Genomic DNA, 25,281 nt, shown 5'->3' on the forward strand with positions numbered 1-25,281 from the left:
TAACTGCTTTTATATATGGTTATAGTTTCGAAGTAATGTCAACTTGAGGAGACATCAACAAATATCTCTAGAAGTAAAAGTGGGTGTCTATGTATTTACCAATTGAAAACAACCCCCTAGTGATGTATCATCTTAAAATTACAATTCCATTCAAATTCGATAGTGCTTATCAGTTTTAGAGATTGGTAGTAACTATGTTCTTACTAGCTATTTTCCTCTCTTCTGAGAACTTTTTTTATTAAATAGGAAAATATTATTGCTACTTTGAAAGTACCTGAAGTATCTTTTAGATAATTATTTCAGTTTAATAAATAGAAAACAGTTTGGCAGAAAAAGCTGTGCTAAAGCATGATAGTTTTTAAAAAATAAAAATATTTTTGTATTTTGTATTTCCTTTAATTTCTGTGTCAGTGATATTTAATTTCCTGCTTCTTCCTTAATGCCATCTCAAAAGAAACAGTTATGTTTGTCCTCCTTTCTCACTACTTTCTTCCTAAAAGGCTAATTAAAACAAAAAATATTGGAAGACTGTTTTTTCTAGTATTTTCTCAAGATTTTGTACCTAATTCTGCAGCTTGCTTCTTTTAATGGTTAGTATTAGTAGGTGCAATTTGTTAGTGCTTTTAGTTAGACTTCTGTTGCCATATCACCTTGCGAAGACGTATATGGCAAGTTTCAGGGCTTTGTGTTGCCCTTTAGGACTCAACAAATATGATGGGCTTTTTGAGTCTCTTGTATTCACATTCTTCAAACAAATGTTAAGTTTTCAAAATGGCACAACTAAACAACTTTTTAAGTGATTGTGGGAAACAGTCAAGATGTGTAAGTTACTGTGTGTTTAGCACTTGAAGTTATGACCTTGTTGCTACTTTCAGCACATTGATAGACATCCCAGCACTTTAAGTCTGTCCCAGAAAGTTAAACACAACTGTTAATACAGTTGAACTGCCTGTTCCAGTTCTTTGTATTTTGAGTAGAGTGTTCCTTCTTCAGAGACCCTTTAATTTTGGTACCTAATCAATAATAAAATGCTCAACTTGAGAATAAATTAACTTTATAGTTATGCTTTGTCAGCTACTTATGGACTAATTTACATGGGTTGATGTATTTGAAGCAGGGCACTGGTGAGGTGTTTAGTGTCTTACAAGCCACATAGGAAGATGCCTCCTGCACTTAAAACTAGAGCTTATTACTAAAACAAGGAATGCACACTGTACTAGAAGATGTATGCAAAGGTAACCAGTTTGAAGTACATGAGTAACTGGTTAAGAACTTGAAGCTACAGCAGAGCTAGAGACTACATGAAGCAAGATTCTGCCCAAGTTGCTTAGCACTGCCCACTAGTCTGATAAATAATATTTACAATGACAGTATTTACAGTGACTTCTGTCGAGACTGCATGTAAGCTACATGTGTTTAAATTGCAGCGCTTCAGTCGGGTATTTGCACACACACCTGGGTATGGAAAAAAAAAGTTGCAATCCTTCTACAATGTCTCTGGATGCTATTGCTGTACAAATAGTATGTAAATCCTACCCTGTTCTCAAAAAAAAAAAGCCGTATCACAAATGGTATTTGGGAGTGCTTTACAAGAATACCAATGCTGATAAAACATAACAATGAACAAGTTCAATTAGATGTTCCTGTTGCTTGTTTTCATTGGCTGACTTGAGCTGAGTAGAACTGGTTGTTTTGAAAGCATTCACACTAGAGCTGTTTTCTTGAAAGGGAAGAACCAACTAAGTTGTGAAACAGGAGTAACAATTTTATCAATGTGGCTGACAGAAATAAATTTTCTGCGAAATTTTTTGATGTGAATTTCAAATCTTGATCATACATTTAAATGCACAGCTTTTAATTCATTTGCTGTAAATATGATAGCTCAGAGACAATCTCTTTGGGAACAGAGTGATAAGTTATCACCACCCTAAAAAACTAGGAATATAAAATTGTTACGTACTAGGAGTATTCAAGCCAAGAATTGAACAGCAAGTAATTTTTGTATATTTGGACAATGCCAAATACAATGCTTTTATCTTTAGAAAAGTAAAAAAGAAAAAATCCTTGACACCTAATCTTCTCAGTTCTGTGCAGGCTCAGAACAAGTTTTGATTAATTGGAAGTCGGGAGGAAAATGGGACACAATTCAGGATCGTGCACAAAACAGGGCATGTGAACTAGCCTGGCAATTCATCTAGTGGAAGTCCTGCAGGTCTAGTCTCTCAGGACTTTAGCAAGCCACTTAACACCATTGCTCAAGAGATCACTCCCTTCCCACCCCCCAGGAAGAAGACCAAAAAAAAAAGAAAATATTAGGAAGTACACACACAGAATCACACAGAATGTTAGGGATTGGAAGGGACCTCAAAAGATCATCTAGTCCAATCCCCCTGCCGGAGCAGGAACACCCAGATGAGGTTACATAGGAAGGCGTCCAGGCAGGTTTTGAATGTCTCCAGAGAAGGAGACTCCACAACCTCCCTGGACAGCCTGTTCCAGTGTCTGTCACCCTCACTGAGAAGAAGTTTCTTCTCAAATTTAAGTGGAACCTCTTGTGTTCCAGTTTGAACCCACTACCCCTTGTCCTATCATTGGCTGTCACTGAGAAGAGCCTGGCTCCATCCTCATGATACTCACCCTTTATATATTTATAAACATTAATGAGGTCACCCCTCAGTCTCCTCCAAGCTAAAGAGACCCAGCTCCCTCAGCCTTTCCTCATAAGGGAGATGCTCCACTCCCTTCATCATCTTCGTTGCCCTGTGCTGGACTCTCTCCAGCAGTTCCCTGTCCTTCTTGAACTGAGGGGCTCAGAACTGGACACAATAATCCAGATGCGAAGTAGTAAAAGAATTAGATGCCAAGTGGATGAACTGTGATGGTTACATGGAGGATTAGTTACTTGAAGAATGCCTATGTGTTTTGAGAATAATATTTTCACTGATTTTGGTAAGGAAAAAGTAGGAAGGAGCTAATGCAGAACTGGAGAAGGACAGTCTGTAGAATTAGTTGACAAATAGGAAAGTAACATGGAATCTGAACATAGTGTTGACATTTTTCACTTCCATACATGCATTTTAGACTTCAGTTTCCGGCTTTTTCTTTGCTGGTGCTCTTGCATTCTCTCAAAGAAAAGATGCAAGTGTGCCCTTGGTTACATCACCAAAGTTGGTCAGGGTAATGTCTTGTTCTGTGTAAGTCTGGAAAGTGCAGTTGTCCATAGACAGAACAGTGAAACTGTTCATGAGTTGTTGTCCACGGCAATAAAGAACCTGAATAGGAGGGGTTTTTCCTCCAACATTTGTTTCTAAAAACATTGAATGTAGCCTCTTCCAGCAGAAGGACTCTTTCATATTGACTGTGCTATTTTTTACTGCAGAGCAGGATAGCTTAGTGACAGAATTCTCAGGTGAGGCTGTCAAAGATAAGCACATGAAGTACATTACTACTCATTAGTATTTCCTTTTTGAAAACTAAAATATCTAACAAATTAAAAAAGCCACTAAGCCTAAAATGATTTCTACAACAGAACAATTCTGATTCAACACAAAGCAAGCTAGTCAGTTTTAGTGGGTATATTAGTCAGTGCTCTAACCATTATATTAATCCCTCCGAAAGATGTTGTGATGAATGAAATGATAGGTAGAAATAAGATACAAGTTTAGCTTAGTAGCTTTTTAATTATACGTTGTCATTTAAACAGCATGCGTGGGATGTCAGATTTGCATTTTGTCAAGTTCTTTCTTATCAGTGATAGATGCTGATAGTTTTCTTCAGTATGCTTGTATGCATATATTTTGAAACCTTACTTTTCCTTTATCATAGGTCCAGTTGTTTACGTTTTGGATCTTGCAGATCGACTGATTTCAAAGGCATGTCCATTTGCTGCGGCTGGAATAATGGTGGGCTCTATATACTGGACAGCTGTTACATACGGAGCTGTGACGGTGATGCAGGTACACATGTATTCCTTCTTCTTACCAGCTTTGAAGGCAAGATTTCTAAAGAAAAAGCCCGTTAATGATGACGCCTCTTTCCTCGGCTTGAAACATGCTTTAGCTGCTTTCAGCACTTTCAGTGTAGTTAACAAATGAATTGAAGACGGTTGGATGGAAAGCTTTTCACTTTTACCTGATTATACTGTATAAAGCCAAGTAGGCCTGTTCAGACATGGTTTGGTCTGCAACTAACAAAATTCCCTACTTCTGCAGCTGGCTGCCCTTTGTGTGGCACACTGGTGAACACACTCCTGTTCTTACAGAAAAGGTGGCATTACCACCTAACTATTAATGGATAGTCTAATTCTTCAGAAAATACATGAGACTAATCTTTGACCTATAGAAAAATTTTGCTAGTAACATTCAAAGGGTTGAGACGTGAATTTTTCAGTCCTACCACTTTTTATTTTATAAAGGAAAATGCATGGTCTGGATGGTGCATTTTGTTCATAAACAACAAATGCAAAACACTGCAAATTAAGAGTATGTTCTTCTAATTACTTCAGACTGTATGGTTAGTTGAAAGGGAAAAAAATACTTATTTCTCTTCTGTTCTTGTGAACTTGCTATTTAAATATAAAAATAATGTTGACAGGTGGTCGACTATTAACTATTGAAAGACTTGTTCATGGCTGTCCTAATTCAACTACATAACAAGGGTTTTCATAGATTGTGTAACTAGAAGGACCTTTGTTACCATTTCAGTTGTTGATTACTATATCAAGCCCATACCCTGTGTTTTGCCTGAAAGCAATAAAGTATTTCTGATGCTAATTCATTTGTAGATAGAATTAACAAATCTATATGCTAGTAAGTATTCCTCTACACAGTTCTACTTTTAAATATACCACCTGGTCCTTATCCATGTAAGTCACATGGCACTACTTTTCTTTGAATTGTGTGATACTGCCCTGCAGTTCTACAAGTCACTTCATCTAAAGACTGTGCTGTTCGGTTCTGTTTGTACATGATCTCACAGCAGCAATGTATATGCCAACCACGTGAAGCAGAGCCCAAATGAGTTGATGCAGCCTCTCTGGTACCAGTGTGGCCAGGGCCAAGCGGCTGCATAAGTGATGTACAAAGACTTTGAATCTCTCCTCCATTCCAGAGGATGAGTCTCTATATTACAGAATGGGGCACTTAGGAATTGCCTTATCTGATATTTTGTTCTTGCTGTGGCCCTTACAGGAACATTGCAACCATCTGTGATACTACATCTAGAATTCCTGAAATGCACCAGTCCTTATCTCCTTGCTCGCTGCTGCACCGAGCCTTTTTCTTTAGGAACTTGTATGACCTTTGTAGCTTCTCCAGAACTACATAACCAAGTGGAAAGAGAAATGCACTTTTCTCTAGTTGTTTTGCTTTTTGAAATGAGGATCTGTCTAAACATGAGTTTAGACAACTGGTCGAATCCCAGATATGAAGAATTAGCTATTTGCGTCTGATTTAATATTTTTTGATTGTATGGATGGCACACTGGGTAAGAGTAATTTATTTTTGTTTATAATGGAGGAGATTAAACTGGGAGTGGGGAGAAACTGTTCAGCCCTTTTGCCACTCCAAATTTGCTAGGTATAATACAACTTGTTTCCTGATGCATTTCATACTCCTTCAGTTGAACAGCCAGAAAGAAGCACAAAAGCTATTTTTAAAGGTTAAGCTTCATATGGAGAAAAATAACAGAATTGACTTTGTGACTCCAGTGGTAGCGAAGTTAGTAACAAATCATATGGAGTTACTGGAAACAGAGAAGTAGTAATCTAAAGCAGAAGAGACAAGATACTGAGGCTTTTTTGATGGACTAAGACTATAAGGAGAAAAAGAATAGCATCAGATATCACAATTTGGGTGGAAGATAGTGAAGAAGCTGGAAGACAAATGCTGAATATATTTGGAGGAATAATCTTTTGGCAGCAACAATATTGGTTATGCCTTTTTTTAGAGGCTGTGGTGTAACTTCCTGTTCAAGAAGAATAAAATAGAGTGGTTTTCAAAGCAAGGCTAAAAAGTAGAGTTTGAAGGTACTGTGGTACGTTACCCAGCTTCTTCCTGGTGTCCTACCTATTACAGAAGTACTGGTTGTTCATTTTGTGGTTGGGTTTTGTGGAGTTTTTGTTTGGTTTTGTTTGCTATTGTTGCTTGCTCTTACTATCTAATTCTGAGTTTTGTGAAAGTGAAGACTTGATACTTTTTTGCATTTGTGGGGAAAACAAGAAGTCAATGAAAATCCAGTGCCTGACAAATGCAATAATTATTATTTTAGTGGGTTTTGTCTTCATGGATTCTTATGGAAAAAGTCATGAATGAGCTCCTTCTTTCTAGAAGCACTTCAAGGACTTTAGCATTTTAGTAATTCTTAAATTTAGACAATTCTAGAGGATATTTACCACTTTAATTTCTTTTTATGTTCTCAGCCCTGTTAGAGTTACTTATTTAAAATAAAAAGTATGTACTCTCTAGGAAAACATAAGGCACCATTCTGTTACGGTTTTAATACATGCATTTTATAAACTGCAAAGTCTGATTGTTTTTTATGTGCCAGTAGTAAGGTTTAGACACATCAGTAATGGCTGTCCTTTAAAATCGTAGCACTAACCATGTTTAAAAATAAGGTACAATTGAAGATAGGCTGCTGTTTCCACCGCAGTTGAAAATAAGGTAACTCTTCCTGCCCTATCTACTGAAGCACTACTTTTTAATACTGTGATCTGTGCTGCATAAAGTATTCCTAAATAACAGAATTTTTTTATTAAAACATCCTGAGATACTTGCTATCAATTTATCCTTTAAAGAGCAAATTGTAAATTCTTCTGTGCATTTTGGAAAGCATGCTGGTTTGATGTTTCAGATGTTTAAGCTTTTACTTAACACAGAAGCACATGAAACTTTTCTCAAGATGGTAAGGAATTGTGTTACAGCTCTCTGCAAGATCAATGATTTGCAAGCTAGAGCTGGTAGCTCGCCTGCATTACACTTGATAACCAACCAAGGACACAAAGGGAAAACTCACTATTTTAGGTGAAACGGTATTATTTTTTTCTTAACTTAAAATGCGTGGGCAGCCCCAAACAAACTAGTGTTTTTAAAACTTATATTATTTGTTCAATTATGGCCTTTTATGTTTGTCAACTCTATGCACGTTTACCAGGTTGTGGGTCACAAAGAAGGTCTTGACGTCATGGAGAGAGCTGATCCTTTATTTCTTCTGATTGGACTTCCCACTATCCCAGTCATGCTAATACTGGGCAAGATGATTCGTTGGGAAGACTACGTGCTTAGACTGTGGCGCAAATATTCTAATAAGCTACAAATTTTGAACAGCATATTTCCAGGTAATGTGATTAAATTTAAAAGGGAATATCAAGCTTGAATTTGTGTCTCTAGGAGATGGGGATAGGCAAGTAGTTTTTGCCATTCTTAAGTAAAGCTGATTAACATCTTCACTCTGGTTTATGTTCAGTCTATTCAGATTCTGTTTGTATAGTGCCTAGTGAGAAAGATGGGGCAAGAGGAGCAGGAGCACGGTGTCAGTTAAGGCCTTGGTAACAAAAGAAGCTACTGAAAATCATGGGTCTTATTTGAAAGTAAAAATGAATACAGTCATTTAATAGAAACAGACCATTCACTGAGAAGAGGGATAGTTCTCCAAAAGTAATTGGGCTATAGACTTGCAATGAAGTGAGGGGAACTAACGTGCTATGTTCTGTTGGAGGTAGTGGCTGTGTAACCTTCTCTTCCCTCACTCTCATCCCTTTAGGCATTGGCTGCCCTGTTCCTCGTATTCCAGCAGAGGCCAACCCTTTGGCAGACCATGTCTCCGCTACACGTATTCTATGTGGAGCTCTGGTTTTCCCTACTATTGCCACAATAGTTGGCAAGCTGATGTTCAGCAGCGTTAACTCAAATTTACAAAGGACAATCTTGGTAAGATTCAGTATTTTTTTTGTTTGTTTCATAAACAGTTATAAAATGGGAATAAGTGTTGTGTTGTGGAGGGAGTGGGGAAAAAAATAACATAAATTGATCTAGAATGTGAGTGGCATTTGACTAAGGGAAGGGGGTTTTTTTAAGGTTGCCTGTTTTGGCAGTGGACAAGCATCACGTGTGTTAGAGACTTCATCCTTATGACGGAAACTAATCTCAATTCAAGACAAGGCTGAAACTTGTATCTGGTACTGTACTAGGTAGAACTAAGCAGTAATTAAAGGTAATAATGAAGATGAGGAACCAGCAGCTTCTAAGAACAATCTCTGCAAGTGAAATCTGGGGTTTATATTATCAACGTTTTCATATTAGTGTCTGTTTACAGATTCTTTGAGAGAATCCCTTTATTACTTATTTTAATAAGGAGAGAAAAATAAACTCTCCGTAGAAGTGGAATGAAGGGGGAGGACGAAGAGAGAAAATATCTTCCTTTGTGAATAACCTCTCTGGCTTGGAGCCTTTCAGGGGAAAGCACACTGAATTTGGTTAAGATGCTACCTCTGGTCATCTGACTCTCACTTCAGACCTATTTTCAATTCCAACATTTTTATACGTCCCTCTCTTCCATATGGAAGAAACAGTGGTATTACAACTGTTCATGCAGATTAAAGGCTTCTTAGTGTCTCTTCTTATTTTGAAGAGTTGAGATAAACATTTTATAAAACTTTCTGAAAAGTTTGTTTTGCAAAAAGACAGATTTTATTTCAATCCACACTTGCTTTTGGCAAGTGGCTTTTTTCACAGTCTCATTATAGAATGGTAATTAGTATTATTCCTTATGCCATGTATAGTATATATTCAGAGAAGGGAGGAAAGCAGATACATATCTGCATTGTACTTTGTTCTTTAAATAGGATGGGATTTTTTGGTTTGTTTGGGGTTTTTTTTAATATTTGTCAGACTTCCAAGCAAATAAAAGGTTTCAAAAGATTTTATAGATCCAGTATGTAATCCCTTTAAGTAAAATTAACTTCTGTAATAATGCATTGTGACAGAAAACTTTGAGATACTCATTTGGAATTGTTCTAATTAGCTAAACTTCAAAAGAAAATGCTATATGATTGGAAAATAAATTTTCTTTGACCAGGAGTTTTTAAAAATAATATTTCCAAGGATATGACACTGAACTGTGCAAGTTTTCAAAATATCTTTTCATTTCAGGGTGGAATAGCTTTTGTTGCTATAAAAGGAGCTTTTAAGGTTTACTTCAAACAGCAGCAATATTTGCGCCAAGCTCACCGCAAGATTTTAAATTATCCTGAGCAAGAAGGAGCATAAGGCTGTGACCTCCGGATGTCGTACAGTCTCACCTAACAGGTTTCCATGTTGTGTTGGTTCCATCGTTATTGCACAGTAGTGGAGAATTGTGATACGTTGCTGCTCCTATTTTTTTTTCTTGATATATAATAAAGCACTGTCCTGTGGCAGGGTAAATCCTTCAGCAACCACTGAACCTAAGAATGTGGCTTTCATTATATTTGGGTATTTCTGTTGGGTGACAGGCTTATGAATTATTTTCTTGAGCCAATATGCTGGACGGAAAAAAAGCGCATCAACTACAGAACAAAAGCATTTTAAATTGTGTAGTTAATGTAAGCTATATCCAAATGCCTTTTCTATGTGTGTTTTCATGCCCATGCTATCATCCAGTTCAGCATTTCACACAATGAAGGGAATTTTTCTTAGAAAAGAAATGTGAGTCATTACCAAGGAGAAGTAATTGTGGGACATCAGTCAATAAAGATTTCCTTGGTTGTCACTGGTATCAAACAGGGAGTGTAAAACACTCAAATGACTGGTCAGAGAAAGCAGTAGATCACTCTCTACAAGACATGTGTGTCAGCTTTAGCCACCTAAGAACTAGGTGGTGAAATTCGCACAACTTCAGGTGACTTTTATTACTAGTCGTTTCTACTGTCCTGTTGTATCTTCTGCAGTGCCTAGTGTTATTTTCGCATGGCACTTTGGTTTTTGTAACTGGTGCTGGATAGCATTTTTTTTTCCTCCACAGTAAAATAATTACATGGGGGGGGAAGTAAATTTCAGTTGCTCCTTTTGTATTCAAGTATTAGAGCACTTGTTTAGCGTTCATGTTCCTTTTGCTTATGTAAATATCTATACCAGTACAAAGAGCAGTAGCAGTGTGAGGAAACAATGGATGCTAAAGCTAAAGTGACAGCTGAGGGCAGCCTATTAACCTTGCAGGCCTGGGGGCGGCTCAGTCCCAGGACTGGCTGTGAGGGGACGACACTACCGACACTACCGGGTGGTACCTGACCCGCAGCAGCGGGACAGGCGCTCCTAAGGCAACTGGGCTCCATTCGGTAAAGGACACACCTTAAATATGTAATAAACCAAGTTTCTTTATACAGTAAGCTTTACTGTTACAATATGTTCAGAGTAGCCAGCTGAGGGAGATGTTAGCACTTCAGTTATTTGATGTATTCATACACTTAATTTCAACAGAAATTAACTGTTTTGTGAAGTTAAATTTTGACAAACATGATATGGCCATTGAATATTCATACCACACCTAACCTAGATTTAGTAGTTGAAGTGTTTTCTTAACAATTTATTTGATTTTCTCAAAGTTGTGGGTTGTTGGGTTTTTTTTTTCTTGTTCATATTAGTATGTCAAATGCATGGAGAAAGGTTTAAAAAAATCTTTTAGTGGAAGTGTTCATAAGTAAATATTTCTTTTCAGCAGAAATAAAGTAAATGCAGAATGGTCTTCACGTTTGACTGCAATAATGTATGTTAGAGAAATTCAAAATATGATACCTTTTCTATAGTATGTTTATCTTAATTACTGAGATGTAATATTTTAGAACTGTACAAAAGTGTATATAATGGCCAACTAGTATTCCAAAACTATACACGTATTGAAAATTATACATTCAATCAATATCAAATACTTCTGAGGTCTTGCTGTAACTGAAGAATTACTATAATCTTATAAGTCTGCTGATTATATTTGTCTTAGTGGGTTCACTTTTATATAAAACTCTAAATATAGAGTAGCAACCTCTGAAAGTTGCTGCTTTCTGTAAGATAGTCTTGAAACAATATAATATGTATTTCTTACAGAATTCCTCATTTTGAGAAAACAGCTTTTCAGTGGTCCTCACTGTATATATTTCCAACCAATTTATTACTGTTTTTTAAAGTCTCATGAAGAAGTGAATGATGCAAAAATTACTGGGTCTGAAACTTGTTCCATGGGAAAGCTCATAGTCTTCTCTGGAAGTTAAAGCTATTGTAAAAATACAATTATAAAAATACTGTATGGATTATAAAATTATTTCACCTAAGTGTCAGAAGTTCATTACTCTGTTGTAAATCTTGTTTTTAAGTATTGCAAATTATAGTGACATTGAATTAGGTTGAATAAATATTTTTTACACTCCCTAGTGTATTTTTTCAGTTGAACAAAAGCTTGTAGCAAAACTTCTGGATGAAAAATGTGTTTTGTTTTAATGCATATCTAAGGATTTATATAAACAATTTAAAGTTGATAGCCTAAAGAAATATCTTGGAGATGATGGAAGAATTACTATAAGACTTTAAACTTACAATTTTTTGGGGTAATGCATTTCTCAGATCCTTTAAGCAAAGGAATTGTTGCAACATGAACAACTTCGGGTAATACAGAACCCGGGTTGGGAGTTACTGCATATCTCTGGGTTGGCTGATGTGTGCAGCATTTATTTGGGGAATACACTGATCTCTCTTCATTGAGAAAGATAATACTAGCTGTAGGAAGGGTTTTTTCACTAATAGCTAATTTATGTCCCGTTACATTCAGAACAAGGAATATGAAATGTTATCTAGCATTTCTCAGTGTACTTTCTTATCTGTAACTTTGTCTTCCATTACATCAACATACAGGCACAAATTATGTAGGCCATGATTATGGAGATCCATGGGAGATGCTTCTCCTCTCTCCCCTCCTATCTTAAACTCTTAGGTTTAGACGGAGCCCTACTATACTTTTTCAGTATTTTTTTGTTTGAATGGTGCTTCTTTCCTTCGTCTTCTTTCCCCTGCAAAAGCTTTTCTTCGTAACAATTTGCATGAGTTGCCTGGTTAAAACGTATTGATCCTCTCCTCATCTGGAGTTGTTTCTCAAAGGTTTGCTGTCTCCCTTGGTTGTCAGAGAAGGATCCGACCATGTCGCTATTTAAGGCCTCTCCAGCATTTAGAGTAGTTCTGTCCTTGTAAGAAAAGAAACGCTTGGGTATAGTGACTTTAGTCAGATTATCTATTTTAATTGAGGACACAAATTTTTCTAGAATTTCAGCTGCATAATGTTTACCATGGCAGCTGTGAGGATTCTCCTTTTTTAAATGCATACTGCAGAACCTGGACGAGTTGATGGAGTAAGTGTTTGAAGGCTGTTTGGAGTATTTTTCACTAGCTGCTTTTTAGAAAAGTTTTGAACCACAGACAAATATGTCTCTTTGTTCGTATAGTGGATTTTGCTGATGGAGAGAACCAGGAGAAGTAGAACTGCAAAGGTCATGGTTTCATTTTCTGTTGCACGAGTAATCTTGCTTTTGGAACCTTAATGTTCTGTGTCCGTGCCACTTTCTATTTGGGTTTTCTTTTTTGAAGAACTATGATCAAATTTGTTTAATGCATCATTGAGTACAGTTACGTTATCTGTTCTCATAAGAAATGCTGTGATAACAATTCCTGCTTCCCATTTTTAAGTACAAATGGCAGTTTCACTAACAAGTCTGGTTTTGGAATTTTTGTCTAGCAGGCAACTGCTGCTGAAACTTATGTTGATGTGTTTTTTGGTCATTGGTTTGGTTTTTGTGGTTGGTTGGTTTGTTTAAGCATGCTGGGGTGGGGGTTGATAGAGGAAAGCATGAGAGAGGATCATGGGTAAAAGCTGGGAAATTCTGAAAAAGTCATAGCGGTTGTCCTCTCACTAAGAGGCCCCTTCCTCCACACTTGCCGAGTCAATACTTTGTTCTACATAGTGTGAAATGGCACATACTATCCAAACGCAATAAGTAGTTGAATATTCATTAGTTCTTGTGCAATTTGATAGTAAGTTCTGGTTTTGCAGGGTGATTAAAATTGAAGTGATTCTGTTTGGGCATGTAAGTACTATTCATCACCTTAATTTTCTTCCTGTTTTTTCTTCAAAACATGGGGACACGTGGGTACTTGACTGGGATGGCACTTGCCAGATTGATAGAAAGTTCAAGGAGGCTGACAGTTAACCTGGGGCATTAGCCTGCGAGAGGAACTCTTTATGGAAACCAACCTTTGTCATGAATTTTCAGAAGTTTTTATTAATTCCAGTATATTTTTGTGTGTGTATTTAAATTTAAAAAATGTACTAAAAGTGTCCTTGGCTATAGATAAGTACATACATGTAAGCAGCAATAGATTGGAAAATGGTTCTTGCTAGGACTGAGGCAACAGTTTAATCCATCGCACTACTACACAGTCAGGCTCAACGCTATTTACAGTTTTGTCAGTTAAACAAAATTTGAAGCAGGCAGTATTTAAGATACCTAAAAACATTAAGGCTGTGCAGTTTTAATTATCTACTTTCTTCTTTGCTAATCTAAATGGCTTAATTTCTCTTTAACATTTGAGGAATCCCGCTGTTGCCATCTTGCTACTCTTACCTCCATTTCCCTGAACTGAGACCTTTGACTCTTCATTTACCATGACTTACTGACAATTTATTCTTACTGTTTCTACCTGGGTTTTCTGGGCAGGAAAATCTTTAAGTTATTTGAGAAATGACACATACTCTTTGGTATTTAATTTAATTAGGTAAATAAGTACTGTTCTCATATGTACTCAGAATATACCACTAAATCTGGCAGTACATCATCCTCCTTATCCTCACAACCTCTCAGTACCTGAACTACCATCTTCTAACCCTGTTGACTGAACAGGCACATCTTCTCCCACTTGCTGTGATTTGGGCAAAGTTTCTCACTTAAATCTGTTTCAATAAATTCCAGCATAACCTGGGGAAATCAGAAGCCAGTGTTCCTTAATGAGTTGGTTCGATTCTTGTAGGCGCTGAGGGCAAGACTTCTTGCTTCATTGGTGTTGAGCAGGTTGCTCTATTGGAATAAGCTGTAAAATGAGAAGTGTTTGTGCCAAAGTTTGCCCAGCATTTCAACCATTCAAATTCTTTCTGCTTTACTAATTTATAGAAGTCCAGCATAGGCTTTATTAATTCATTTCAAGGCCTTATTCAATAGCTTGAGTGATACAGCTCACTTTCCAGAAAGGCAGCAGTCACAAGATGTGCACAAAGAGAATGTTACCGCGACTGAAGGAAAAAAAAAAATCTCTCTTCTGTAAACCAGGATGAACTATCTCCATTAGAACATGGCACCTGTACCTCAAGAAGGTTTGAAGATCTGTGGCCTCTTTGTCCATTCTTGCCAGCTAGTTATTCACATGCTCTGTGTATTTAATTGCTTTTGCACCTCTGAATATTGTGAGCATAAAGCAGTTCTTTCTGGTTGTACTATACTCAGTAGTTCAGTAGAAAAATTCCATTCCAGAACCACTAAAAGCAAATAGCAGACATGACTTGAAACTGCCTCAACTAAACAGCTCAGCAGCACCTGTCAAAACATATCTTGCAGGCACCTCATTTAATGCTGGATGACGAAGCCATGGAAAAGCAATTGCCGAAGCAGGGGGCTGCTGTAGGAACTACTATGCTTATTTAAAAAAAAGAAAAAAAAAAAGTAACTCACTTCTTGCATCAGACCACTCTGTGATACAGCATGTGCACAGCTCAATGTTTTGGGTAGTTTGTATTTTGCAGTTGTTCTTCTGCACTTACTACAACTCAGTAACATTTAGCTGCAGCTAATGGGAACTGATAAAAGAACACACTGATCTGAGTATTTACTGTATGTCTAAGGACTATTTTTTGAGTAATTGTCATTTTTCTACCATGAATCATTACTAACACCCCAACTCACTACCTCTGGAAGAGCCTCTCCCTACCAAATTTCCAGATACTTCGCATGCACAGGAGACAGAACACATAAACTAGCACAGAATCAAAAACATTTTTATTTTGATGAAAATCAACAGTGGTTTTTGTTTCTTCAGCAGCAAAATGTTAGCTGGTTCAGACAGAAAAAACCCAACTCTACCACCTTGCCTCCCTTGCATGGTTCTAGGTTAAGATCCCATGGGTAATTCAGAGTTTGTTACTAGTGGCAGTTTCCAGCATTACTCTTGCGTGAGCTGCTTGCACTACTCTGTTTCAAATAAGGCCACAGTGCAGAAGGAAAGTCTTGCTTCTCCAGAATATTTGCGCTTCACCTTCAGGGATTTATTATTATTATTATTTAATCCAAGACAGATGTTTGTTAAATATACATCACATTTTAATAACTCCCTCTGGATGAGAAGCATTGCAGAAGCTTCATGGAATGCAAGTTACATGATGAAAGTCATTTGGAGAGGAGGGGATTGAAGAAATGAAAGCGTAATTGAAGATCATTTCAGAGGCAGAAAAAAATGCCATTTTGACAAACTGAATCTGAGACTTAGACCAAATTTTCTCAGTACCAAGTTACGAATGTCTACTGGGATTTCTCATAACCAACACAATAGCAATTATTTTGAAAGCTGAGAGAGGCATAGAAAATTATTGATAACCTATAAGGATAATTCAGTCTGAACTTCATTAAACAACAGTTTTAGTTTTTTGTTAAATTATTTGGTAACTTTTAAATGCAATTTTTTTGTTGTTGTTCTGTCAGTGGTTTCTTTTGAAAAAGCAATGGTATATTTTAACTGCAGGGTTTTCTACCACAGAGTGTTGTTAAATGTCAAGGTACTATAAAAATGGAAGTGCTTTCCACCTAGCATAAATGAAATACCATGCAATGCAACTGACCTTCCCACATTACCAAGCCCCGTCTCCTGTCACAGACACAGAATTGTGTTATATATTTGTCGCATACCACCTTGCTGGTAACTAGGCTTCTTTTTCTATCTCCTTTCAAAGATGAATAAAAATGCAAACTAATCTAAGGAGTAAATTCACAAGTGATTTCAAAAGTATGGGTGCTTGCATTTCTTTCTTCAGTTCTAGATTCTTTATGAACAGAATTGTTCTGTTTTCCTTTCTAAAGGGGCTCAGAAGTGAAAGCTCTTCTGGTTAATAGGTGGTGAGATTCATTACAATATTTATTTTTTAAAATACATTTATAACATTTACATGTAGCTACTTCTATGCCAAATTACAGAAAATGTGTGTGTATTATCCTGAGTCTTCAGGCCTTAAGCTATTTGGGATAGAGTTGGAGTAGGTGATCACAGATAGTCCATAACATTCCTCTCAGCACTCCTGCTCAAAGCATGTCAGAGATCATCATGTCTCCTCAAAAATCTGAGTATCATGGGGCCTTTCTTGACCAACCATGAATCTTGAGCACATCCTCTACAAAGTCAGTCCCATGCGGCTTCCAGCACTGAGCGCTCTGTGCCTCAATCTTTTTAACTAAGTATCAAGACAGGGAAAATTCCCTGTGTGTAAAACTGCAATTGCAGATAGTGTAATTATGGGAGGTTGTTAGAATGGGAAATACTGCTACAGACACCTCCCCAAACTGCTGTGAGATATATGTATTAACTAACTTTACTAGTGTCTTACTGTCAAAGCAGTGGCCAAAGTCCTTACTAACTGCAGCTGGCATTCAGATGTTATATAAGTAATTATCTGTAAACCTGCCCTGACAAACAGAACGCATTTTCTGTAGTTATCCTATTTGTCCTTGTTACCACATTAATTAAATCCCATAAACCTCACTTATAGTGTCCCACCGTTTTGGAATGTAACCATTTACGGCATCCACACATGAACAGTTTAAGGAAAGTGAAAACAAATAATTCCATATAACAAGCAGGACACCTTCATTAGATGGTCAGCAGCTTTAAGAGCCTCATTACAGGGTAATTAGTTGCATCTGGATATTCCTTAGGAGCAAATTAACAAAGTGTTTTTAAAAGCATTGCATAAGACTTGAATTAATTGCTTTTGGCAGCTGCATAATCATCATCTGGGAAGCCACATAATCCTTTTCTTGCACCTTACATATTCTTACGAATCACAGCCACTGAGCCAATGTTAAAACATGTTTGCATACATATGAACATGACATGCAGCTTGGATGGTCATTTTTACTTTTGTTTTAGTTCCGTTCTGTATTTAAAAGATCAAGACTTGTGATATTTCACACCATAGGAAAGGCACAAAAGGCATAAGCAAGCTGAATTCAGTATGTGGCAGTTCCAAATAAATATACTGAAATATAATCAGGATAAATCAAACATGCACCACAATGATATGGCATGAGACAAGCAGACGCCAAAAGTGAGTGGTGTATTTTTGCATCCTAACATTTCCTGTATTCACAAAGCTGATTCCCTCCTTATTATTGCATTTTTGAGATGTAATTAGATGGTCTCAAAATATCTTTTTTCTATAACAACCCTTTTTGAAAGTCAAGTCTCTGCTAATTGACTTGCAGAGGAACTGAACAGTATCACCATCAAAATACAGTAACATGACTTCATGTTTCCTGTCTAATAGATAAGGAAGCTGAAGGATGGGGACAGCATACAATGAAGTTAAATTCTATTACTGTTAACAGGTGAACTTGGTGCTGTTTTGAGTTGTGCATTTAGTTCATTTGTCTTTTAAAATGTATTAGCATTAAAAAAGGGTGCACACACACACCAAAATCTGCCCTTTTGCTCAATACCGATACCAAAACAAAAGGGAGATACCAGAGTGGCAGCCTACTGTACCAGCCAGCCTGCCCTTCCAACGCTGTTCTCTTCATCTTGTGCAGGGGTCTCACCTGGCTGGCGATCGCAGCGCGTGCCAAAAGCTCGAGGATGTGAAGAATCACTTGACACAAAATCAGCTAGTGACTGAAGTCTGAGGGATGCTACAGGCAATGACTGCAGGGTCACTTTTATCTGCACAATCTGATTTTTCAGTCCCAGAAGTCCTACAAACAAATACCCTTTTCCATCTATAGAAACTAAGCAACCGTTTGACAACATAAATGGTCAATCCTAATGGAGGAGTGGGGTTTCTCCAGCATATTTGTCAGATTTGTCACATCTGGATGTTTTTGCAGATTAAATTTCACCTGGTTCAAGGTGCGGTTACACAGCTCAGGTATGATCTTTGCTGGATGAGCAGAGGCACATAGAGCAACTTTGTGATGCACTGATCCATGGATATGCCACCTGATATTTCAAATGGTACTGCACTTTGCCCATTCCTACTTTCCACATGATTGCTGGATGCTACTGGGATTCCTTTGGGTGAGACCATGATGTTCCTGCCTTCAGGCTCAGTTGCCTCCAGAGGAAGCACCTGCAGCCCACAGCAGATGCCCCGTCCTGGGGCCCCACCACCACGTTGCTGACAGCTCACCCAGGCTGCAGGGCTCATCCCAGCTCAGGCAGCAGGACAGGTATAAGGGCTGCTGGGAGAAAGCTCAGAGCTGGCCCGAGACCCTCTTTCCCTTACTCTTATTTAATGACAGATATAAAAAAGGGATGTGCAGAGCTGAGATGGTGCCAGCTCATTGCATACCTGCACCAGGGCTCTGGTCCTGGGGCAGTGGGCACCTACAGAGCTTTGGGCTGACCTAAAAGTCATTGCTTTGTACTGGAGCCGGGCTGGCAGACCAGCACCCCTCTCTTCCTCTGGGACAGAAGCCAAGCGCAGTTGTAGGACACAGGAAAGGCCCGTGAGTCACGCTGTGGAGTCAAAGGCGTAAAGGGCACAGGGTGCCCTCTGCCAGCACTGTACGGTGAGAGCACAGCTGAAATGCGGACAGCTGAGTTAGCTGTTACTCGCTTCAAGTAAGGAAGGGTCTGAGACTAATCTGCTCTATTGAGCAAGCTTCATGCACATTTTTCCCCCAGCAGGTACAATATTTTTATTTAAAAATCCTTTAGTGGTGCATTATAAGGCTCTGACACCAATATGCAGACAGACCTCAGTACAACAGCTTTACAGAGGCCAGGTTAGCCTCAGAGTCTGCAAAATAGCAAAATATATAAATGAGAGCATTGTGGCAGGATTCTGGACCCATACCAACTGCTTGGCAGGAAAGAGATACAGATTTCATATCATGTCTAGAACAAGATCATCCCTCCTTATCACAGCTGTGGTTGCAATGTAAGCTTGGAGCAGATACTAGAATTCTAAAATTCTGCATTTTCTGAAAGCAGATCTAGGCCCCCAGCAGGTAAAATGCTAGGACTTGCCGGAACTTCTTTTTCCTGCTTCTGCTCCTCCTGCCAGTAGTTACGGTTATGCTTAAAAGTCGCTTTGAAAGGTCAGAGATAAAGATAGTTGGATATGGATTTGCAGTCCCTGAACACATGCAGTATTTGAGAAGATGGTCTGATCTCATATTCTGGTTCAGTCCTTTTATAGTTAATCTCCCATTTTCTAACTGTGTAGGAATTGTAGATCTTAGATAATCCTTCTTATACGCCTCTGGTGGTTGGAGCTTTTTCCATTGACAGCAGTTCCTCAGTACAGCTAAACAAAATCACTGTAGGCTGTCAAACAAGACAGATGAGAGCTCACAAAATAGAATACTTGCTGAACTGAGACAAAACTTCAGGCACCAACAATGATGATAGTGGGGGAGCAGAGACTATCTTGTTATAATTGCCAATTTAGCAACAGCTGAGCCTGTACTTATCTGAATTGGTACTTCTGCTAAATTCAGGATGTTTTTGTCCTGTGCTAAGCCTTGACATTAGCGGAGACAATGCAGATGCAGTGTTCCAGGGATGACTCCTCTCTCAAAAACCAGCAGGTGGTGGTTAGTCCGAGGACTGAATCCCAGGGGAAGATTGCTTTTTTCCCTCATGTGGGCACCTGCTGTAGAGCTGAGATTTTTTTGCATCTGCCTGCAAAGCATCAAGGTGATGACCATGCACTGATTTTTTTTCAGTTGAGGTTTGTAATTGTTCTCAGTTCAAGCCTTCACCTTTTTTTCTAAGTCCAAAATATAAATTCACTTTGTTGTTGTTGTTCAAAGCTTTCAAATCATACTCTTCAAGTCCTATCTAGATAATGGCTTGTCTTTGGATTGTACCTCATAAAAATCAGCATTCTGTTCTATCATGAAGTGGCTGCCACCAAACACTGGTGAATAAATTGTAAATATGCCTTATTCTATCAAGGATTGGTGATTTGTGAGAGATAATTACTGTTTAGGCTGTTGATTTGCTCTCTCAGCGAAAGATGTTTCAAGTTAATGAACAGCATATAAAAGGATGATATATAAAAAAATGCAAGAACCATTTGTCTGAAATAAATTCTGCTCCAACGCAGTAAAATGCAGACAAGAGTGCAGTAACAAAACAAATGCTCTTGCCCTTTTAAATGAAAACCAGTGTCTCAGGGCAATTTATACGACAGCAATAACTCATAATCTAAAAATAATCATGAACTATAATATTAGGCATAGGAAGTCCAAGTAAAAAAGAGCATGTTTAGTCTATAGATTATGTTAGTAATACAACATGGCACAGCTAAAACAGAAAGAGAATACAGAGTCCTGAAATTAAACTTAGACTATTCATTACAAGAATAGGGGATGGCAAGAAACTGGAATACGAAACACATGTACAGGTATATTGCGGTCCATTTTGGGACAGCAACCTTCTAACAGCCTTCTAACCTGCACTGTATACAGGAGGAACCATGTCCCTTCTCCAAGCTGACAGTTATTCTAGTCCCATAAATAGCACACTCTAAATTATGCAAGAGAAAAATAAAGTTGGAGGGATGACACAAAAATAAGCTGCAGGATACAGACAAGGGAGAAAGTTGCCTTTGGCTGAAATTTGAATTGTTATAGACCAACATGCTGCATCCTAAAAGGCTTTGACAGGCCTATCATCAGCCAGGGTGTAATCTCATCTCCCACCGTATGCTCTCCAAGTCATGGCTGCAGGCCTTTCTTCTTTTAAGATGGGCAGCATGTCTGGTTTGCAGCTTGGAGATGAGGCAGATCATAGGCACTTGTACTGCTTGTGGTCTGAGGTGTCAATATTTGAACCAGCTTTGACCAAAAATGCTGCTCCCAAGCTCATGCAGCGGGTCCTGCCGGCAGGGGCAGGGGCTGGCAGCACCCGTTCTGCCCGGAGCAGGGGTGCGGTGGCAGGAGTGCCAGTCTGGAGCACAGGAGGGCAGAAGAACCGAGCTTAGCAAGGAAGCTTTGGCTTTCTCAGTCTTGCTCTTTAACATGCAAGTAATCACTTGAGACTTGCATCACGGTGGTTTGTAGGCATAAGGTCTAAGGCCATTCAAGCTGACAAATCTCTGACTCATCTCTCCTCTGCACTGGGGTGATAGGCTTTCTGCATTAGCTGAAGTCTTTGAAATAAAAAACTGACAAAGGAAAGACAAAAGGGAATTTAACAAAATGTCATAATTAATTCAACAACGTTTTAAATCACCAACTGCAATGTTATTCAATTTCAGTGGATGGGAAATTAAATAATTCAAAATATTTCAAATCTCACAAAGCTATTATTCAATTGAAAGCTCAAAAGTTCAGATCAATCTTCAGAGGAGTATATTTCTAATGGACAGGACTTCTCTCAAGCCAAGAACATGCATTATCTCTGCAATGTTCTTTTCACGCTTACAGCTCTGGAGAGTACAATTTATTCATCTGTCAGATTTTATGCACTTCTTGCCAGGGTATCGTTTATATCTTATTTCTCCAAACCAGAAAAAAATATTTTTAGAAAGAGACAGCAAGCAGAATAAACCCTTTAAATACAAATCAGCTGATTCAGAGGCCCTTCTCTATTTTCTATCTCCTTCAACCATATTGCCTTGTATTACCCTTAAGTTAAACCACTCAGATGTGCTTTTGCTCTCTGTGACAGAATTACAGAAAACAGGATAAGCAGTTTATCCTTTCAGTGTGCAAACCAGGCATCTCCTCAAGCAGATGTGTTTGCGAGCCACCACAGGCAGGCGCAGCCCAGGGCTGCTCACACCCAGCGGTGAGCGTGACTGAAAGGGAAGGTCCCGCTGCACGGCAAAGAACAGCGAAAGGGGCAGATGATTCCCCTATTGCTGTGTAATTGTGTTCTTCAGTCACTGTGCAAAGTATGCAGTTAATGAGTTACCTACTCCTGCCAAAGCAATTTATCTTCTTGTGCTCTGTAATGAAGGCCAATGTTGCTCTTCTTTCCCCAGCACCCATGTGCCTGCACATACCTACATGTGCAGAGAGTTCCCCCACACAAGAAAGTCTAGAGACAAGAGAAGACTGTTAGTACACACTTTTGGAAAGCTAATGTGCAGGATCCTTTCTGTTCAAGGACAAATGAGCCTTAAGTTAGAGAGCTCTGCAAGGAAATGTTTCCTCTTCCACTCCCATCTGACACGGGAAGGCTGCCACCACCATTGGGTTGCTTGAGATGTCCTTTACTAAGACCATGTTTCCAATGGCTAAGAACCTTGTCAAACTTTAAACACCATATGCTATGTGCCCTACAGTGAGTAACTATGGAAGATTTCTTCTGTGATAGTTTGGTCATTTAATGAGAAATTGCAGTAGGTCTCTGACAGTCTCAAAGTTTGAGGCAGGGAATTGAAAATTAGGTGGTAGGGAGGACTTCAGATTGGTGGTTGAGGTGGTGACTTCTGTGACTTGTATGAAGAATCTTCCCAAACACCTTGAAAATTTAAAGGCTGAAGCTGCTCAGCTGGGATTTGATGAAACGGAACTGGAATTTTCCAAGGATTTTTTGTGTAAGGGGCACGTTAAAAGAAGCAATGGGTCTTAGCACCTTATCGCTACCCGCAGTGCTGTAGAGCGAGTGGGATATGCAAGCAGAAAGCCTGTCCTCCTGAGCTCTCAGTGACTTACCTGCTTAGCCTGTCCTATTCAGAGGCAAAATATAAAATGTGGATTCAGCAACAGGTATAGCGAATGAAGGACAAAGAGCTTGGGCACTGAGCAGTCATTGAGAAAAATCGGATAAGAGATTGTGGGCATTGACCTGTGACAGTCTGAGGCTGCAGAAGGGCTCTGGGTGTGGGGGGCTGCGGATCACAGACTGGGGGGAGGGGGCAGGTGGATGAGGAGATGAGGACTGAGACCGGCCAGGGGAGAAGGATGCGGATCCAGGGATGGGGATGGCCAGGAAGCAGACACAGGGGTCTGTCACCACCAGAGGCTGGAGCAACGTGTGTGCCTCAGCTCCTCTGCTGCTCTCCAGCACCTGGAAATGCCAGCGATGGGGCTTATCGCACAGACACACACGTCCCCATCGATGACACATGCAGCACGTGACGGATCCCGTGGCTCTGCCCCACAAGATAACGCATGGCGGTGTCACTAAGGTAACCTGCAAGGAAAGCTGCTCCCCCCACTTCAGTTTCCCTTTAGTTTGAACACTTGGCAATTACACCCCGAAGTCTGTGCTGTAAGTACTTTACTGCCAAGCCCCCGGTTATGTCAAATGCTAGGAAATACCAGAGCCACGGTGGCCTACACAACTTTAGTCCTGACCTCTTTTGTGAAAGGATCTGTCCGTGACGTGCCCGGCCACTCTCTTCCCTGGCCCCCCACGCCACTCTCTTCGAAACTTGCTCGGCAGGCACAATGGCTGTTTTCATTACTTTCCCCACGGTGCCTGTTGTTACAATGCCAAGCACTCCACAAGAACACCCTTCGCCCAGGTGGGTGGGCAGTGGGCAGTACCAGGGGTCTGCACTGCTGACCAATTTAGATCATGTCACTCATGACGCCCATAACCTGATATATGTAGTTTTTTTCCTCAGAATAACGGACATCACGTCAGTCACATGGTCAATACATGGCAACGCCATCGCTCCACTGCCTGCTGCAAATTAAGCCCCTGCTAATTCACGGACACCCTCCTCACCCCCTAAAAAAGAGAGGCGGGTGTGCGATCAGAGGCGCCTGCAGCCCCCACCGCCCGCCGAGCCGCGGCTGCCCCGGCGCCGCCATCTTGCCCTGCGCGTCCCGCCTCCCGCGGCCCGGCCCGGGCTCCCACACGGGCCTCAGCCAGCGCGACCCCCGCTCCCGGCCGCCATTCTCCACCCTCTTCCCCTCAGCGGGGCCGCCTCTCACTCCCCCGGCCGGCTCGGCGTTCTCCCGCAGCCGCCCCTCTCACCGCCTCACGGCGCCCCGGCTCGGCGGCAGCTCCCTCGCGCCAGGGCGGCGGCCACCGGCGGGGCGGCCGGGGCAGCGCGCTCGGCCCGCAGCCGTCAGCGGGCCCGAGCAGCCGTCAGCGGGCCCGAGCCCCCGCCAAACGGGCCCCGCGCGCGGGACACGTCAACCGGACACCGACCCGGGAAAGGTGTCGCGCGGTCTTGCGCCTCATAAAACACACATCTGGACAAGTGCAGCGATTTAATTTATTTTCTCCGATTAAGCATCTAAATTTCTCTTTGTAGCATCGTACAAATATGATTTTCCCCAGCAGAACGGAGAAAATAATTTTCATGCATAAAGACGAGATACACAACTCTTCACGTTGCTATAGGGAATCACAGCAAATGTTGTATCGTGTAGCACCAAGAAGAATTTTAATTACAGTGTGAAGGAAAGATACCACGAAAGCTACTTTTTTTTTCATGGTGAATCATTTAAGCCAACATGTTTATTCTGAAGTATATGCTGTTTCCCAAGCAATAAAAATTAAACTTTGCATTAAAAAAATTAAAATATACCTGTGTTAAAAACTTGACAGTTTCTACAAATTATGCTATGAAATTTTACTTCTTTTCTTGCATAGCAATTTTCTTTAAACTTGGAAACAGACTAAAAAAAACATCGGTTCTTCCTGTTCTGGCCTTCCCTTACCCCAACCTGGTCAAAAAGCAGGGAGCAATTACTGAATATGCACAACTACATCATGAACCTGAATATTCCTCTGCAAATTAAGCATACAGTCCTACTCTTAAATTTCTTACTGTAAAAGTGGCACTGAAGAGTTCAATATTTACTGTCAAGTCACTTCTACTTTCCAGGTCAAAAAATATTTTGTTAAGTGCCAGCTCTAAAAACTCAGCAAGGGACAAAAAAAGTCAAAACTTCAGGTCTTTCACTCTCTTGCTGATATCACGATAACCAAAACACTCCGTTCCGTTGTGTTTTCGTTACAAGGACTGGGGACTAGATGTGACGGGTAATTTCAAATTCGCACACACAGCCATTACCTGCAGGCACAGGGAACCGCTTGG

The 25,281-nt window shown here is 39.8% G+C and overlaps 1 protein-coding gene across 1 annotated transcript in view; it reads left to right on the forward strand.

Annotated features, from left to right (window-relative positions):
* The window catches only part of MARCHF5 (membrane associated ring-CH-type finger 5), a 32,536-nt gene extending 21,155 nt beyond the window's left edge, over positions 1 to 11,381 (forward strand). The window contains exons 3-6 of the mRNA XM_065639267.1: positions 3,826 to 3,956; positions 7,153 to 7,336; positions 7,762 to 7,928; positions 9,150 to 11,381. Of these exons, the coding sequence (XP_065495339.1) occupies positions 3,826 to 3,956; positions 7,153 to 7,336; positions 7,762 to 7,928; positions 9,150 to 9,266 (599 nt within the window). The 3' untranslated portion in view covers positions 9,267 to 11,381. The remainder of the gene's footprint in view (positions 1 to 3,825; positions 3,957 to 7,152; positions 7,337 to 7,761; positions 7,929 to 9,149) is intronic.
* The last annotated feature ends 13,900 nt before the right edge of the window (positions 11,382 to 25,281 follow it).

Source organism: Caloenas nicobarica, chromosome 7 (genome assembly GCF_036013445.1).
Source record: "Caloenas nicobarica isolate bCalNic1 chromosome 7, bCalNic1.hap1, whole genome shotgun sequence".
Taxonomy (NCBI): Eukaryota; Metazoa; Chordata; class Aves; order Columbiformes; family Columbidae; genus Caloenas; species Caloenas nicobarica.